This window comes from Staurois parvus, unplaced genomic scaffold (assembly GCF_062004578.1).
Source record: "Staurois parvus isolate SC_StPar_1 unplaced genomic scaffold, SC_StPar_1.0 ptg000151l, whole genome shotgun sequence".
NCBI classification, from domain to species: Eukaryota; Metazoa; Chordata; class Amphibia; order Anura; family Ranidae; genus Staurois; species Staurois parvus.
The window spans coordinates 21,127,501-21,143,045 of record NW_028317947.1 but is presented as its reverse complement, the minus strand read 5'-3'; the positions used below and the strand labels follow the sequence as shown (position 1 = coordinate 21,143,045).

Below are 15,545 nucleotides of genomic sequence, written 5' to 3'. Positions count from 1 at the left end.
CAGGTTGGTGTTCATAAACGGCATCGCCATTTTGGATTGTGCATGCTCCCTGGGAGCGCGCGGCACCGCGAGCTGGTGCCCGCTGTGTCCAGAGGACACAGTGGAACACTGATCGCTGTATGGGACCTCTGTGTGAGGTCCCAATCATGTGATCACTGATTGGCCAATCAGTGATCACATGAATAGGAGTAAGCAAGATGTCACTATGGAGACACTGTACTGCTAAGGTGATGGTATGTTAAAAAAAATTAATAAATATAAAAATGTAAAAAAAAAACAATTTAGAAAAATTATAATTTTTGTTTATAAACTAATTTGGGGTTATTTTATTTATTTTTTTACTAAAAAGATAACTGAATACATTTTGGCTGAGATTTATGAAGAAAGATTATTTGCAAAATTTTATAAGAAAAACACTTTTTCTCAAAAGTTTTGGACTTTTTCATTTATATAGCAAAGAAATAAAAATCCCAGTGGTGAATAAATACCACCAACATAAAGTTTTATCTGTCTCAAAAAAATTCATATGGGTACAGTGTTGCATGAATGGGCAATTGTCATTCAAGGTGACAGCCCTGAAAGCTGAAAATTGGCCTGGAAAGTAAGGGGGTAAATTGTCTGGACTTGAAGGGGTTAAAGAGAGAATGTCACCTTACCCATACAGAGCAAAGTGGCATTGTCTTTGCAGAGGAAATTTGTAGTGAGAAAATGCTGGAGTCTGCCATTGCTGTAATCCCAAAAAGGTTCAGTGCTTTCAGAGCCCAAAACCAGGATACAACGAACGTGGTGCAACTGACAGCACTTCTGATCAGGTTAGCTACTTTAGACCACGGGTGTCAAACTGGCGGCCCTCCAGCTGTTTCCAAACTACAAGTCCCATGAGGCATTGCAAGATAGTTACAAGCATGACTCCCAAAGGCAGAGGCATGATGGGACTTGTAGTTTCACAACAGCTGGAGGGCCACCAGTTTGACACCCCTGCTTTAGGCTATTAAAGCCATTGGACCCGTATGACACCCAGCTTCCTGGGTTTAATAATTGCATGTCCCTGACCTGATCTGCAGATCAGAAGTGTTGTTAGTTGCCACCAGCGTGCTGGGGTTAGCAGTGGTAGTATTTGTAGAGGCCTGCACTCAGTTTATTTTTTATTTTTTGTTATTCCAGAGAACCAATCCATCGTGACTACGCTTAACTGGACTTCTCGTTGATGTGGGCAGGAGCACTAGAGGATGTCTCCTTCACAACCAGTAACATTCCACCCCCTTACCGTCTGTTCCTGGGAAGGGTGGATTCTTGAAGCACTCCACACGTTCCCTTAGTACTGTGTCACACAGGACATGCATGTATCTGACAACGCTTTGTCACAATGTTACGCCACCTCAGCTTTGTCCATCCATTCTGCTCCTAAGTTATATGAATGCACAAGGCGGCCATGTTGTAGCAGTCTCTTGAGTTCTCCATGGTACGTTCTCTGTATTCTTTAGTATATTATGGTGGGACAGATGGACAAGGTGGCCTTCGGTGGTGAAGTCATTCTGTACCATTGTATTTTTAAAATGAAGTTCTCTACTTTTCTTGTAGCAGTCGGATCATTTATAGGCACAAAACAGACCATGCTGCAGCCATATTGGAACATGTGTTCATTAACCCAATCATGGTCAATATGTCCAAAAGTCATAACCCTGCTTTTTATTGATGAGGTTTCATCGTTAAACAAGTGGCCAGATTGTACAGCTGCTAGACTTGAATGGTGTTTTGATCTGTGACACTGTGCTTTGAATACAGATTGTGAATATTTATTACAAATGGCCAAAGCAGTCACATATCATCGTCTGTACGTCCTGCTGCAGTGGATTACGGTTGTGGTCACCTGTACAGTTGTTCTGCAAACGGTTTAGCCCTCCAGCTTGTACAGATAAAGGGTATTACTTCCTCATATGATGTTAGAGAATAATGTTGTTTGTGTCCAAGTGTGACCATCACGTAGGCAGCCATTTTGTGCTGTGATTTGGAATAGCCGTTATAGGAGCCAGTGCCTAGGACTGGCTTAGTGAACAGTATGGCTGCCCTGCTACAGGAGGGTGATGGATACACTTCAAGTACTTGTCAGGAATCTAAACCTCCTTCAAAGGTGTTTGAGGGGGGTTGTTGCCTCACCTTGCATGTCTCTATGGACTGAATATGCTCCAGTGGGTGTAAATATGCTGTGCTGGGTTGCTTTATCCCCCTTAGACTGCTGAGATCCACACTGTCATCGCTGAGTCCACCTTCCCTCTATCAGTTCTGTGTCTCCCCTCCTCCTGGTAACAAGTGATGTGACTCTGTGGCTGTTTCCCCCCCATCTTCTGCTTTACAGACACATGTTTTATCCTCCGTCCCACAGTATGTGTATATTTTATTGTGGATTTAAGTTGAAATAAATATTCTGTGGGTTATTACTGCTGAACAATCATTGCAATAAAGAAACTATTTATCGGATGTTTCTGTCTGCAGTGTAATGAGAGAAGTCATGTTTTATGGATTGAGTGTTACATGGTCTGTACAGCGGCAAAAGGGGCTCTTTCAGAAGGAAGTAAGTCGGGGGGGGGCTGCCATTGATGGTCTTTTCAGTATTGCTAGTTGCCAGACTGTATTTGGCTTAAATACTTTGAAGAGGCGACACGCTGTAAATGGGTGTCACAATTCCTATTGGGTCAAAGACTCTGGAAGCCATTGCAGTCAACAATGGCAGCCCCATACATTTCTCTTGGCAGAATCCCTCCAATTGCAGGCCTTGGTGGTTTTATCTTCTCAAATCTAGTTAAAATTTAAAATATTTCACTGAATTCTGAAAGTTCTGTTTTTGGGTAAACAGTAGGTTGAGACTATTGTCTATCTCAGGAGGGAGATTTCTGGGTCTATACAAAGACTTCCCCATTGAATACACAATACAGAGTCCAACAGTGAGATGGAGATTTTATGGTGGCTGGAGCCCCCAGGAGAACCAGACAATTGATTCATTCCTTTTAAAATCTCCTTGTAATTAAAACATGTTTTGTTTAAATTAAAGTTAAAAGCAAACAATTATATTGCAGCTTACCAATTCTTAGATGGGACGGCTACATTTATTTTATTTTCTAGGCTTGCTTTCTTCTACTTTCATCTGGTGATCTGGCCATCAAGTCTGTTGACTTTCAAAAGAACAAGTTCTCCAGCAGAATGTATCAGTTGCAGAGATGAGACAAGCCATTTAATACTAGCAGGAGTGGCACAATGATCAGCTTAATTATTTATGTAAAATCTTTATCTAAAAAGAAAAAACACTGCTAATAAAGTGTAAGCTGGCATTGGGCTTCAGTTTGTTAATGTATTAAATCTTTCATTCTATCCAACACTCTGCTCCGTGCAGATGTGCTGTGAGACAGGAGGTGTATTACTGGCCAGATCACCAGGTGATGAAAACAGAGGGAGTGAAGCCTAAAAAGAAAACTAATGCAGACACATCTAATGCTAGGTAAGCTGCATTACATTCTTGGTTTTAATACTGCATCAAATATCTTTCCTGGAATTTTTCAGTGGCTGGTTATGTCATAATGTATTTCATTTGTAAGTATAGACAACACTTTTTTTTTTTTCTTCCATGTTGGGTATAAAAGGATTAAATACCCGTCAGTGCAACTGGGGAACTTTTCTTTCACTTCATAATCCAGAGACATAAAAAGAAGTGAAAGGAAATCTCTTAAAATCATTTTTCCTCTTACCTGTGAGAACAATAGTCATCAGGACAAATATAATGGTGAATTTCCCCAATGGGGACAGGCAATAAAAAAACTGACAGAGGATATAAATTATTTTCACTGTATCTGAAATGCATACAAAAAAGAAAACAATTGTTCCTAGAAATTACAGTATTAAAAGCAGAGAACATGTTTTGCTTTACAGAACGCAATTTAATTTTCCACTACGTCCAATAAATAATCAAACCACCAAGGAAGTGCATGTAGGCATGTCCCCCCCACATATTACACTCTTCTTGGACAGTTTCCCTTTCCATTGTGAAGTACATATGTGGTCTAAGGACCCATTCAATGTATATTCCAATCAGGTAAGACCTCACATTACTACCACTCGTGCCATTAGATTGTGAAATGTGTGGCTGGCTTAGGGGAAGCCTGTGGCAGAATGGGAATGTGGAAAGCTGCAGCCAGGAAACCTGTACAAATGAATGATGAGCTGACAGCAGCTGCCTAGAGCAATTATCTGCAGTCAGGGACAGATGAGCGGCCCTGGATGCAAACAGTCTGTGTGCAGGACCAATCATCTGTCCCTGACCGCAGCTAATCGCTCCATCCATAATTACATCCGGTTGGCTGCTGGCAGCTCATTCATTTGTACAGGTTTCCTGACCACAGTTATTCATACACCTATGAATTCAGCCCCAAGGATCCACTGTATGCCCGGATTGTGAACCCTAAAAGAGAACATGAAGTACTCTGCAACAGGGAATTCCCAACTCTGTGTTTGGGGGGGAGGAGAGTATTACATGCTCCTCTGGTCAAAAGGATCCATGATAGGGGGGTAAGGACCATACATAGATCCATGAAACCATACAGCAAGTCATTCACTTCCACAAAGGAGAGTAGGAAGACTCTATTCTACTACTTTGTAGCAAAGTCAAAACATAATATCATGTAAATAAACATTTACTGCACCATCTAAATAAAATACACACACTTTTTTTTTTCTTCCAAATATATATTTATAATATATTATATATAATTTCAGTTAACTCATATAGGATATATACACAATGTATAATAAATAACAAATATAAAATGATTCTGTATATAAAACGTGGCCCTTGCTATGTCTCGCATGGTCTATCCGGCTATGTGACATTTGAGTCTTCTATACAGTGTCATGTTTTGCTGCATTGCAGTACAGAATTGTGCTGTGCTCAGAGCTTTTATGCCATTAACTCTCCCCCTTTTCTCATCTTAGCTGGATGAATTTTGGATCTGATATAAATCTGACTGCAGCCACAAAATGTGATGATTGGGGTCTCAGTGTAAATGACAACCAGCTTAGTGAACCAATAAACAGACTGGGAGAAGTGTGTCAGATTGTCTATAGATGCAGTCAGGTCCGTGTTTAAAGTACAACTAAAAGCCATGTCTTAGTTTTGGTGTTTAGAGGGATCAGAACACCTGTTGGGGTTTTATTGCAGTCTGTGCCCCCACTAGGCAGAGTTACTCCCTCTGTTATCCACGAGGGTGAAAGAAAATCGCATTATGTAGGTTGTCACCAGAGCAGTAAGAGGGGAACTCTTTGAATGGTGACACTAATTCTGTTGACAGTCAGGTATTCCTTCACTTTGGAGGGATTTCCTCTCAATTCCTGCTTTGGCTATGGGTAAGGAAATGAAGGTAAACCACCCCAATGGGACACACAGATGGCAACCAAAAAAAACTGACAAAAGGTTATGACCCTCTTCTATTTTATCCAAAATGGAAAAACGTTTTGTCTTTAGTTCTACTTTAAGGCTAGACTGGCACTAAATTGTATCTCTATCCAGAACTTTGGGGCTGAAGTTGGGCTTAAAAGGGTAATTGTGGTTTTATATAAAAATGTTTCTTGGCTCTTTCCCAACCACCCTGGACTAACTGGAATGAATAAAACGATCCACCTCTTTGCATCAGGAAGACAATTGTCCTGTGAGACTGGCATAGTAAAGTACCCCTTCTACTTCTCCTTCCTTCTGCTAAAGGGCACGTTATGCTTGTGTCAGCCATGACAAGCACAGCCCCACCAAATCATTCACTTTTGGAAAAAGACGGGTCCCCTTCAATGTCTACTCTCTGCTCTTGTATGTTTTTATGCTGTTTAACTATTACCAATGCAGGGCAGTTAAAGTTAGGTTATGAAAGTGAGAGATAAAATAGATTATACTTCTTTTTTTCCATTTATTCCAGTACTATTCATGCCAGCCGCATGCAAATGTGCGGCCTGCTGGCATCTAGACAGTTACTAGAGTACTGAAATGGTGAAAAAAGGATGAATAATGGTTCATCCACATTGCTCTTAGCAAGCCAAATGTTATTCACTTAGGGGGTCTCTATGCCTACTGTATGAGCCAAGCTGCTCCTATTTGGTATTTAACATGTTCACGTGGAAAAACCTTAATCTGTAGACAGACGTGGAGTTAAGAAATCCTGGACTGAAAAAAACAAAACATCCAGCCTGTGTATTTTGTAGCAAGTTCAGAAAAAGCTGCACCAAAGGCATCAGTACTAAATGATGGCTGAGCCTCAAATCTGATCTCCACATTTAACGTCCCTTTTAAATAGTTTGTAACAAACTATTTACTAAGAATTGTACATATCCTCAGGTACATACAGTGCTGCAATCTAGCAGTGGGAGAGGAACTTCCCATCACATTCCCAGAACAAAATGTTGCTCAGCCATTCATGTGAAGCTTTGTATTCTATGAATGAATAAAAAAAGCTTCCTCTGATTAGCTGAGGCAGAAGGATGATGTCACAATCTCTAACAGCCAATTGGAGGAATAATATAAAAAAAAAAAATCATTTTTAATCGATTATGTGTAGGAGTCAAACTATTTAAAGGGTTAGTCCATCGTTACTGATTATATAAACTTCTATGAATTACATTGTCCTCAATACAAGAACATGCTCTTCTACTTTTTGTCAAAGTGATTATTTCATTGCTCTCCCATCACCATCCTCCATATGCAGAATAGAGGTGGGGGAAGCAGCTGGAAAAAAAAAAAAATGATCCTTCTTTTACAAAAAGAGCTGCATGTTAAGGTTCACTCCTAAGTGGTTTCTGCAGCGGTTTACAGAAACGCACAGCAGTCCATTTAACATGATTTCCTATGGGACACGTTCACATCTCCGCGTTTCACTGATGGGCATTGACAGGCAACACTGATGGGCAGTGAAAGGCAGCACTCCTATATGGCACTGATAGATAACACTGAAAGGCATCTCAGATGGAGACTGACAGGTGGCACTGCTGGGGCTACACAGATCATCAGTACCCTGATGATCAGTGTACATGTCCCCGCTGAGTAAAGCCGACTACTGGCTCTCCTCTCGAGCGGTCAGCGTGACAGCTCGTGAGGAGAGAAATGCAGATAACCGGCATTTCCCTATTTACATGTGATCAGCTGTGATTGGACACAGCTGATCACATGACCGAGCCGACAGCTTCGGCTCTTTCCATTGATCCTCTGTGTCCGAGGGACACCGAGCGCCGTGCTGCACGGTTAGAATGGGAGGTCGTCATATGACGTCCTCCCAGAACGAGAGAACCGCCTTGTGCACTTCAGTACCTTATAGGGCGGGCGGCGGTTAAAAAAAGGAAAAAAAAACGCAATACAGAAACACAACCCGCATAAATGTGAACCGAGCCTCACTGAGGACACTGTAAAGCATAGGGAAGTTTGTTGAAAAAGTCAGTAAAGGTGAACTAACCCCTAAAGGTGGAGACCAGCTCTAATAACGGGACCCTGTGCAGTACAAGCAATAAATTATCTGGATTAATAGGCTCTTGTCCAGTGCTGGATACTGACAACAGCCATCCGTTTGTAGCTGTGAGCACATTGATGGACTATACGATGTATGGTTACCTCACTGCCATGGTAATAGGCAAACCGCATGAGAACATGTTAAGAGATCCCATTTCCTGAACAAGTAGGGTAACCCCCAAATCTGCAGCACTCTTGTGCAAATTTCTACATTTCCTGTCAAAATGAAAGATGACCTTAGACACGGAATTACTTGGACCATCACTGTGATTAATAATGGAGGAAAAAAATATTCTCTTTCTCACCAATCCCAGCCAGTGATTACGGCTTCACTACAGGAGTTCATAAACAATATGGAGACATTTTTGTGGGTCACCTCAGATGCAGAATATACTCCAGGGTCCAGAATGAGTTCTGAAAAACCAGCTGTTATCAGGGATGCTTTTCTCATATGTACTTCCAGGGTGATAGAAACGGTCCAGAGCCACCTCTATGTTCTCTATAATCCATGCCTGCAGACAATAGAAAATCCAGATAAACATTGCTGTAGTTGTAAATACACCTGGAATGATGTGGATCTAGACTTGCTAATGGTCAACAACGATCAGATAAACAGGCTTCACCAGAATAACTCTGGATGTATTTTGGTGCAGACTGTATTTCTGACCACATGAATGAATAATAAAGAAAACCTGTGCAAGAAGCCTCAGATGGAAGCAGCCACTCTGCCATCATCACAACAAAGTCTACTCCACCCAGTCTTACTGCTGTGTAACCAACATCCAACCTGCAGACCAGATCAGTGTGTAGCCTCCTTCAGCGTCTTCAGTGATAATAAATGTTCTTTGTTTCCCTTCAGGAGAAAAGTATCATGACAGGAAGGGCATCCAAGTGCCAACCGCTTCTTCCACTGCTAGTTGCCTGACTGTGTTGAATACATTGAGATTTACAAATAGGGAACAAGCATGCAGTGAAGAGAAGATAGAACTCTGATTTGTGTCATTGCTCTAGATCAGTGAGTTGTAACGTGTTGCTAAACCCACGACAGGAAAATCAGTCTGTATATGCAGTAAGGCATGCTTGTTCTACTCACTGGAACCTAAGGGGTTAGTCCTCTGCATTGTGTAAAAAGGCTGTTTGATCCTGTCTTCTCTTCACAGTACACAGCAGCAGTGGCATGTCTGCACATGCTCTGTTTGGTGTGCATTGCCAGAGAGGTTTCTTGTGGGGAGCATGTGATTGGCACAGGGCCAGTCAACATTGTCCAGACAGAGGGTCAGGGGTCCTGCAGCCTCATAGGATAGTCACAGGAGAATGAAATGGTTTAACTCTAGTGGTTAAACCAGCACTAACCTCCCTTTCACCACAATTGGGAGCTGACCCTCACATGATAGCAATGGAGCTCACAACCAAAGACAGGAAGGACACAATGTTACACTACCATTTTACTGTGCCTGGTGTTCTCCATTAATTTGCCCGCAGGAAAATAGATCTGCTTACCCCAACCTCTTGGGCCCAGTAGGAAGACAACTAAATGACTATCGGACAATTTACAGCAACCACAATATAGTTGCAGACATACCCATGTCACTTGCAGGTGTGCACGTCATAGATGCGAACACATTCCTGGCAGCTCACGTAGCAGCACCAGTGGAAGATGCAGTGGCATTTCTCTTTGCGTTTCTCAGTCCGGGTATTGTGGCCTCTTCCACAGCACAGCAGATCACAGCCATCTATCCCATGAGAGGTCACGTTGCAGGAACGCCCCCGTGTCCCAAATGAGCCAGTCTCTGGGTTGGGTTCACAGAAGTTTGGGGAGGTCTCATAGTACACAAGGTCCCGTTCAGTGGGAGGTTTGAACAAAGAGTATTTGGCCCGCAGGGTTTCCACCCATCCACGTGCCTCACGATGTTTCTCCACAGCCATCTCGGAGGCACTGTCGTACTTATCCTTCAAGTGGTCACCGATGGCTCGAAAATCTGGCTGGGACCACCAACAGGTCTTTACCTCACAGCTGCCAGACAGGCCATGGCACTTGCATTTCAGGTGCATGTGGTCCAGGATGGTCTGTGAAAAAGGTACAAGCACAGGAAAACGAGGTTACAAGAAAAAAAACAAATACTGCTTGCCTGCTTTATGAAGACTGATTTTTTTTTTCCCCCTACAGTCTAAGGGACTATTACAGTGCTAAATTCACCCATTCATCCCTTCACTGTAGCCAGCACCCTCCAGTACACAGGCATGTTGTATAGTGCTTTATATACAGTGCATTCAGTAATTATTCAGACCCCCCCTCACTTTTTTCAATTTTCTTGCAGCCTTATACTACAGTGGTTTTCATTAATTTGTTTTCTAAATCTACAATCAGTACTCCATAATGACAAAATGAAAACAAAATTTTAGAAATGTTTGCAAACTTATGAAAACAAAAATTAAAATATCACATTGGCATAAGTATTCAGACCCTTTGCAACAATACTTGAAATTTATCTCAGGTGCCTCCCATTTCTCTTGATAGTTTCTACACCTTGATTGGAGTCCACATTTGGTAAATTACGTAAACTGATTGGACATGATTTGAAAAGCCACACACTTCTCTATAAAAGGCCTCACAGATGTCAATGCATACTGCATCAGAGCAAAAGCCACAAGGTCAAAGAACTGCCTGCAGAGCTCAGAGACAGAATTATTGCAAGGCACAGTTCTGGGTAAGGCTACCAAACAATTGCTGCTACCCTGAAGGTTCCCAAGAACACAGTGGCCAACATAATTCTCAAATAAAAGAAGTTTGTCACAACCAGGACTCTTCCAAGAGCTAGTTGCCGGGCCAAACTGAACAATTGGAGAAGGGCCTTAGAGGTGACCAAGAACCAGATGGTCACTCTGACTGAGCTCCAGAGATCCTGGGTGGAGATGAGACAAAGTTTCAGAAGGGCAATCATCACTGCAGACCTCCACCGGTCTGGGCTTTATGGCAGAGTGGCTAGACGGAAGCCTCTTCTTAGTGCAAAACGCATGAAAGCCTGCTTAAAGTTTGAAAAAAAGCACCTGATATGAACTCTTGGCAATTCCCCAGTGAAAGTTCCATCCATCTTTCTCTGCCTCTTACAAACTAGGATGCTTTCTTTTATTTGGGCTCAGAAACATCCCAGAGTCCCTAGATCAACTCTTTATGCTCACTGGCTGCAGGAAAACTTAGAGGTTCCTAACACATCTAGATATTACATTGTGGCCCAAGTCACCCCTTTATCTATACTCCACGCAATTTCAGATGTCCACCTCTGGGTACTTCCTGAACTGCCTAATTGTGCCCCGATTACACACCACACATTGCTCTGGCTTCCACCAAAATTGCACCCACCATCCCTGAGCCCTTTCATGAAGCATAGCTGTTGGGTATGGGACTCGGTTCGATATTCAGGCAACCTGATGTCCACTTTTTACCACTGTTACCCATCACCTACAATCCCCTTTTTCCTCCGGGCCTGAAGGAACCCCAGGCCTTCACCTGGTGGACTTCTCATGGGTTTACATGGGTCTCGTTTCTTTTCTGACCTGGGAAACCCTTCAGGAGACACATGAAGCCCTGGCTAGGGAACATTTTTGCTTTTTACAACTTAAACATTGGATCTTTGCACTTCGCCATACGTCTACTTTCCCATACCACAAAACCCATTTTGAGCACACATGCCAGCATAACTCAGCGTCCCCTGGTCTCATTTCAGCTATCTATGCATCCCTGAACAGACGATCGTTATCAGCATATAAGCGTATGTATCCCACTAGGAGTGGGATCTCCAGTCTCCCATAGACCTTGTGGACTGGAATAAGGCTTGGACAGCCATAGCCATATGTTCCTTTAATACAAATATCCTTGAGGCTGCATACAAGGTTCTCCTGAGGTGGTACTGAGTTCCAGCTGGCTTGCACATGACTACCCGGAGAGCAGTGACAGATGTTTTAGAAACTTTGGTCAGCGAGGGGACGTACTACTTACCTGGTGGTCCTGCCCAAGATTGGTGGGGTTCTGGTCCAGGGTGTTTGGCCTTTTCCAGACCTTATTCCATATAATGTTGTGTGAGGATGCCAGGTTGTTCCTCCTACACTTCCTGATACCCAGCCTATATACCTTTCAACACAGGTTGGCCATCTATCTTTTTATCTTAGCTAAACGGACCATAGCCCAGACCTGGAAGTCCACAGGGGTCGCCTTCCAGGGGGTGAAGACACAGATGACAACTCTGATGAGCAAATGTCTAGCATTCTGAATGATTCACACCCCAAGTTTCTTAAAGTCTGGGAGCCTTGGATACCTTGTGCATTCCCCATGCTACACCCGGCCTTTTTTGGCCACCTTTGATTGCTACCTGCAGCGCACCTTCGAGTCCGAGGAGTCATTCCTCTTTCTCACTTTTCTTTCCTGATCCCTCAACCTCTCCTACTTCCCCCCTTCTTTCTCTTTCCTGTTCTTTTCTATTTATGTCCTACAAATTTTTGCTGGTTTGTTGGGGGTAACTCCCTTAGGCGCGACCCCCTTTATGCCATGATGACCCTGGCTTGGGGTCACGGTTGCTTTCTGTTGGTTGTTACTATTTACCAGCCCTATGGCTCAAAGTACCTAGTGACTGGTATCATGTATGTATTTCTGCATTGGTCTCTGTAACCCAACTCATATATCTAGTCCCGTATGGGCAACTTGTGAGCATGTCTTACCCTGTTCCTTTTTTGCTGAACCACAATAAAGATATTGAAACAGAAAAAAAGCACCTGAAAGACTTTCAGACAGTGAGAAACAAGATTCTCATGTCTGATGAAACCAAGGTTGAACTGTTTTGGCCTCAATTCTAAATTTTATGTCTGGAGGAAACCAGGCACCGCTCATCACCTGCCCAATACCATCCCAACAGTGAAGCATGGTGGTGGCAGCATCATGCTGTCGACGTGTTTGTTATCAGCATTTCTAAAATTCTGTTTTCACTTTATCGTTATGGGGAACTAAGTGAAGAGAAAATGTGAATTTAAACTACTGTTGTATCAGGCTGCAACATAACAAAATTGAAAAAAGCGAACAGGGTGTGAATACCTTATGAATGCACTGTACAGTACGTCAGCTACTATGGCTGTACACCTAAAATGTTACATTTCATGAGGGCTGCTTGGCACACTTTGAAATATCACTTAAAGTGGTTGTAAAGGTTCTATGCACGAAGGTTAAAAAAAAAACCTTCAGTGTGCAGCTCGACCCCCCCCCCCACATACTTACTTCAGCCTGATCCAGTATTGTACATGAGAGATAAAGCTCTCCCGGGTCTCTCTTTATTTCATTGGCTGAATCACAGCAGTGGCTCCATTGGCTCCTGCTGTTATCAATCACAGCCAGTGAGAAGGGAGCGGGGGCAGAGGTGTCTATGAGACACACAGAGGCAGGTCAGGAGTGAGCACACAAATGCCTCAGAGCAAATGGCTTGCTCTGATGGCACTCAGCAGGGGGGAGACCCCAGAAGCACCAACAGGGGACCCGAAAAGAGGAGGATCGGGGCTGCTCTGTGCAAAACTATTACACAGAGCAGGCAAGTATAACATGTTTGTTTGGGTTTTTTTAAACTGAACCTTTATAACCATTTTAACATGGTAAGTATACAGGTATAAGTAGCTTTACTCCACTAACCTTTAGGTGGAGTAGTACAGGGGGGGCATTGACATATATAAAAAGGTGTACAACATATCTGCTTTCTTGGCACAATTGTAAAATGTCATAAGTGTACAGGCATACGTACAGCAAGTGAAATAAATGCCATATGTGTGTCAGCCTTTTGCAGCACACAGGACAGGGCAGTTCAAGCTGAAAAGCTCAGTGGATTTTTGGTGGACTGACAGGTATGTTTCAGCATGTGCATGTATTGCAGATATGCACTGTACACTTTAATGCATTTAGAACAGGTTACTTTTCATTGATCGTTTATGCAGAGACAACCTGTACATTAGATCTGCTGCTATTTATTATTAGCTGTGTGTCCCACAATACCCAGATTTTTTTTTTATAAACGGTGAGTTTCTCTTACCGCCCTTCCCGCCTCATTATTGTGCCTATTCATGGCCGATCTGGCATCTGGTCTGTTCTCCCTGGCATCAGCAAATTCTCGGGACACCAGGACCCCAAAGTCTGCGTCTTCACTGCAGCCGCCCCACTTCCAGCCGTCCCCTGATGAGCCTTTGTGGTGGGAGTCACAGCCACAGATGGTGGAGCTGCCCTCTGCACAGGACCGGGTCACAGCAAAGGCCACTCCAGCTGAAGCAATGGCGTGAACAAAGGCCGACTCCCGCGTGGCTTTAAAAGACAAATAGAAGGCACACTCTGTTACACCATGCTTTGATACCACCATATTTATATTGCCGGTACAGCACTATTAGATCAGAGACACAATGAAAAAGCAGGACATTATTGTAAAAATGGACAGCTGCTGAAATCACCATATATAGCCTCTCTGGAGAGTGTTGGGATCTGTACAATGGGGACACGGATAGCAATAAATACTTTGATTGGGTGTATCCTCCCTATATACAGCAAAGATAAAAGGTTCTGTTTGTGGTGTGACTTCACTGAAAATACGATTTATTAAATCCCTCAGTACTTCTATAGTTCCCTTTTTTAGTACCTGACTGGTCATTACAATTCAATCTAATGTTGGTAAACTTCCCATTTTCTGCAGACATAAGCAATCTACTGCACTAGGCCCTCCTGTTAGGGAGCTTCCATAAAATGCTGTGTTCTGTACAGAAGCCTCTGCTGCAGCATCCAAAACCTGCTTCTCCTTGACTCTGGACTAATCCCTTCCTGCACCATCCACCTCCAATCTGCTTCTTTTTGGTTCTGTACATATCCTGTCCTGCAACATCCGAAATCTCTTTCTCATTAGCCCTGTACACACGCCCTTTCTACACTGTCCAAAGCTTCTTTCCCATTGGCTCTGTATGGAACCCATCCTGCACCATTCAAAATTTCCTTCCCATAGGCTTTGTATGGGCAACTCCTGCATCATCCAAAGCCTGCTTCTCTCTGGCTCTGGACCGACTCCCTCCTTCACCATCCAAAATTTTCTTCCCATAGGCTCTGTATGGAGACCGTTCTGCGCCATCCAAAATCTGCTCTTCTCTGGCTCTGGATTGCCCCCTCCTTTACCATCCACAATTTCCTTCCCATAGGCTCTGTCTGGACACCCTTCCGCACAATCCACAATTTTATTCCCATAGGCTTTGTATGGACCCCCTCTTGCACCATCCAAAACCTGCTTCTCTTTGGCTCTGGATTAACAACCTCCTGCACCATCCAAAATTTCCTTCCCATAGGCTCTGTATGGACCCCCTTCTGCACCATCCACAATTTCCTTCCCATTAGCTCTGTATGGATCCCCTCCCACACCATCCACAAGTTCCTTTTCAAAGGCCCTGTATGGACCCCCTCCTGCACCATCTACAATTTCATTACTATAGGCTTTGTATGAACCCCCTCCTGCACCATCCTAAACCTGCTTCTCTTTGGCTCTGGATTGACCCCCTCCTGCACCATCCAAAATTTCCTTCCTATAGGCTCTGTATGAACCCCCTCCAGCACCATCCACAATTTCCTTTCCAAAGGCTCTGTATGGACCCCCTCCCGAACCATTCTCAATTTCCTTCCCATAGACTCTTTATGGACCCCCTCCTGCACCATCTGCAATTTCCTTCCCATTGGCTCTGGAATGACTCCCTCCTGCACCATCTGCAATTTCCTTCCCATTGGCTCTGTATGGACCCCCTCCTGCATCATCCAAAATTTCCTTCCCATAGGCTTTGTATGGACCTCCTCCTACAACATTCAAAATCTGCTTCCCTTGGTCCTGTACAAATCCCCTCCTACACTAAGGTTCCCGAATAGGATGCACAGCATCACATGGAGACACAACTGTGTCATATCCCAACTAGGCAGGATGTGCATGCAGGCAGGAGAGAAGGCCAGCACATTACTTACTGAGAAGCA

The 15,545-nt window shown here is 43.5% G+C and overlaps 2 protein-coding genes across 3 annotated transcripts in view; one reads left to right on the top strand and one right to left on the bottom strand.

Moving 5' to 3' along the window:
* The window catches only part of NSF (N-ethylmaleimide sensitive factor, vesicle fusing ATPase), a 114,820-nt gene extending 112,342 nt beyond the window's left edge, over window positions 1-2,478 (top strand). The window contains exon 21 of the mRNA XM_089674621.1: window positions 1,165-2,478. Coding sequence (XP_089530747.1) covers window positions 1,165-1,192 — 28 coding nt within the window. The 3' untranslated portion in view covers window positions 1,193-2,478. The remainder of the gene's footprint in view (window positions 1-1,164) is intronic.
* Window positions 2,479-3,936: 1,458 nt separating this feature from the next.
* LOC149464600 (proto-oncogene Wnt-3) overlaps window positions 3,937-15,545 on the bottom strand; it is a 29,131-nt gene continuing 17,522 nt past the window's right edge. For both annotated transcript variants that reach the window (XM_089674624.1, XM_089674623.1), the window contains exons 3-5: window positions 13,591-13,856; window positions 9,111-9,595; window positions 3,937-8,040 (exon numbers count right to left, since the gene is read on the bottom strand). In XM_089674624.1, the coding sequence (XP_089530750.1) occupies window positions 9,116-9,595; window positions 13,591-13,856 (746 nt within the window). In that variant the 3' untranslated portion in view covers window positions 3,937-8,040; window positions 9,111-9,115. The remainder of the gene's footprint in view (window positions 8,041-9,110; window positions 9,596-13,590; window positions 13,857-15,545) is intronic.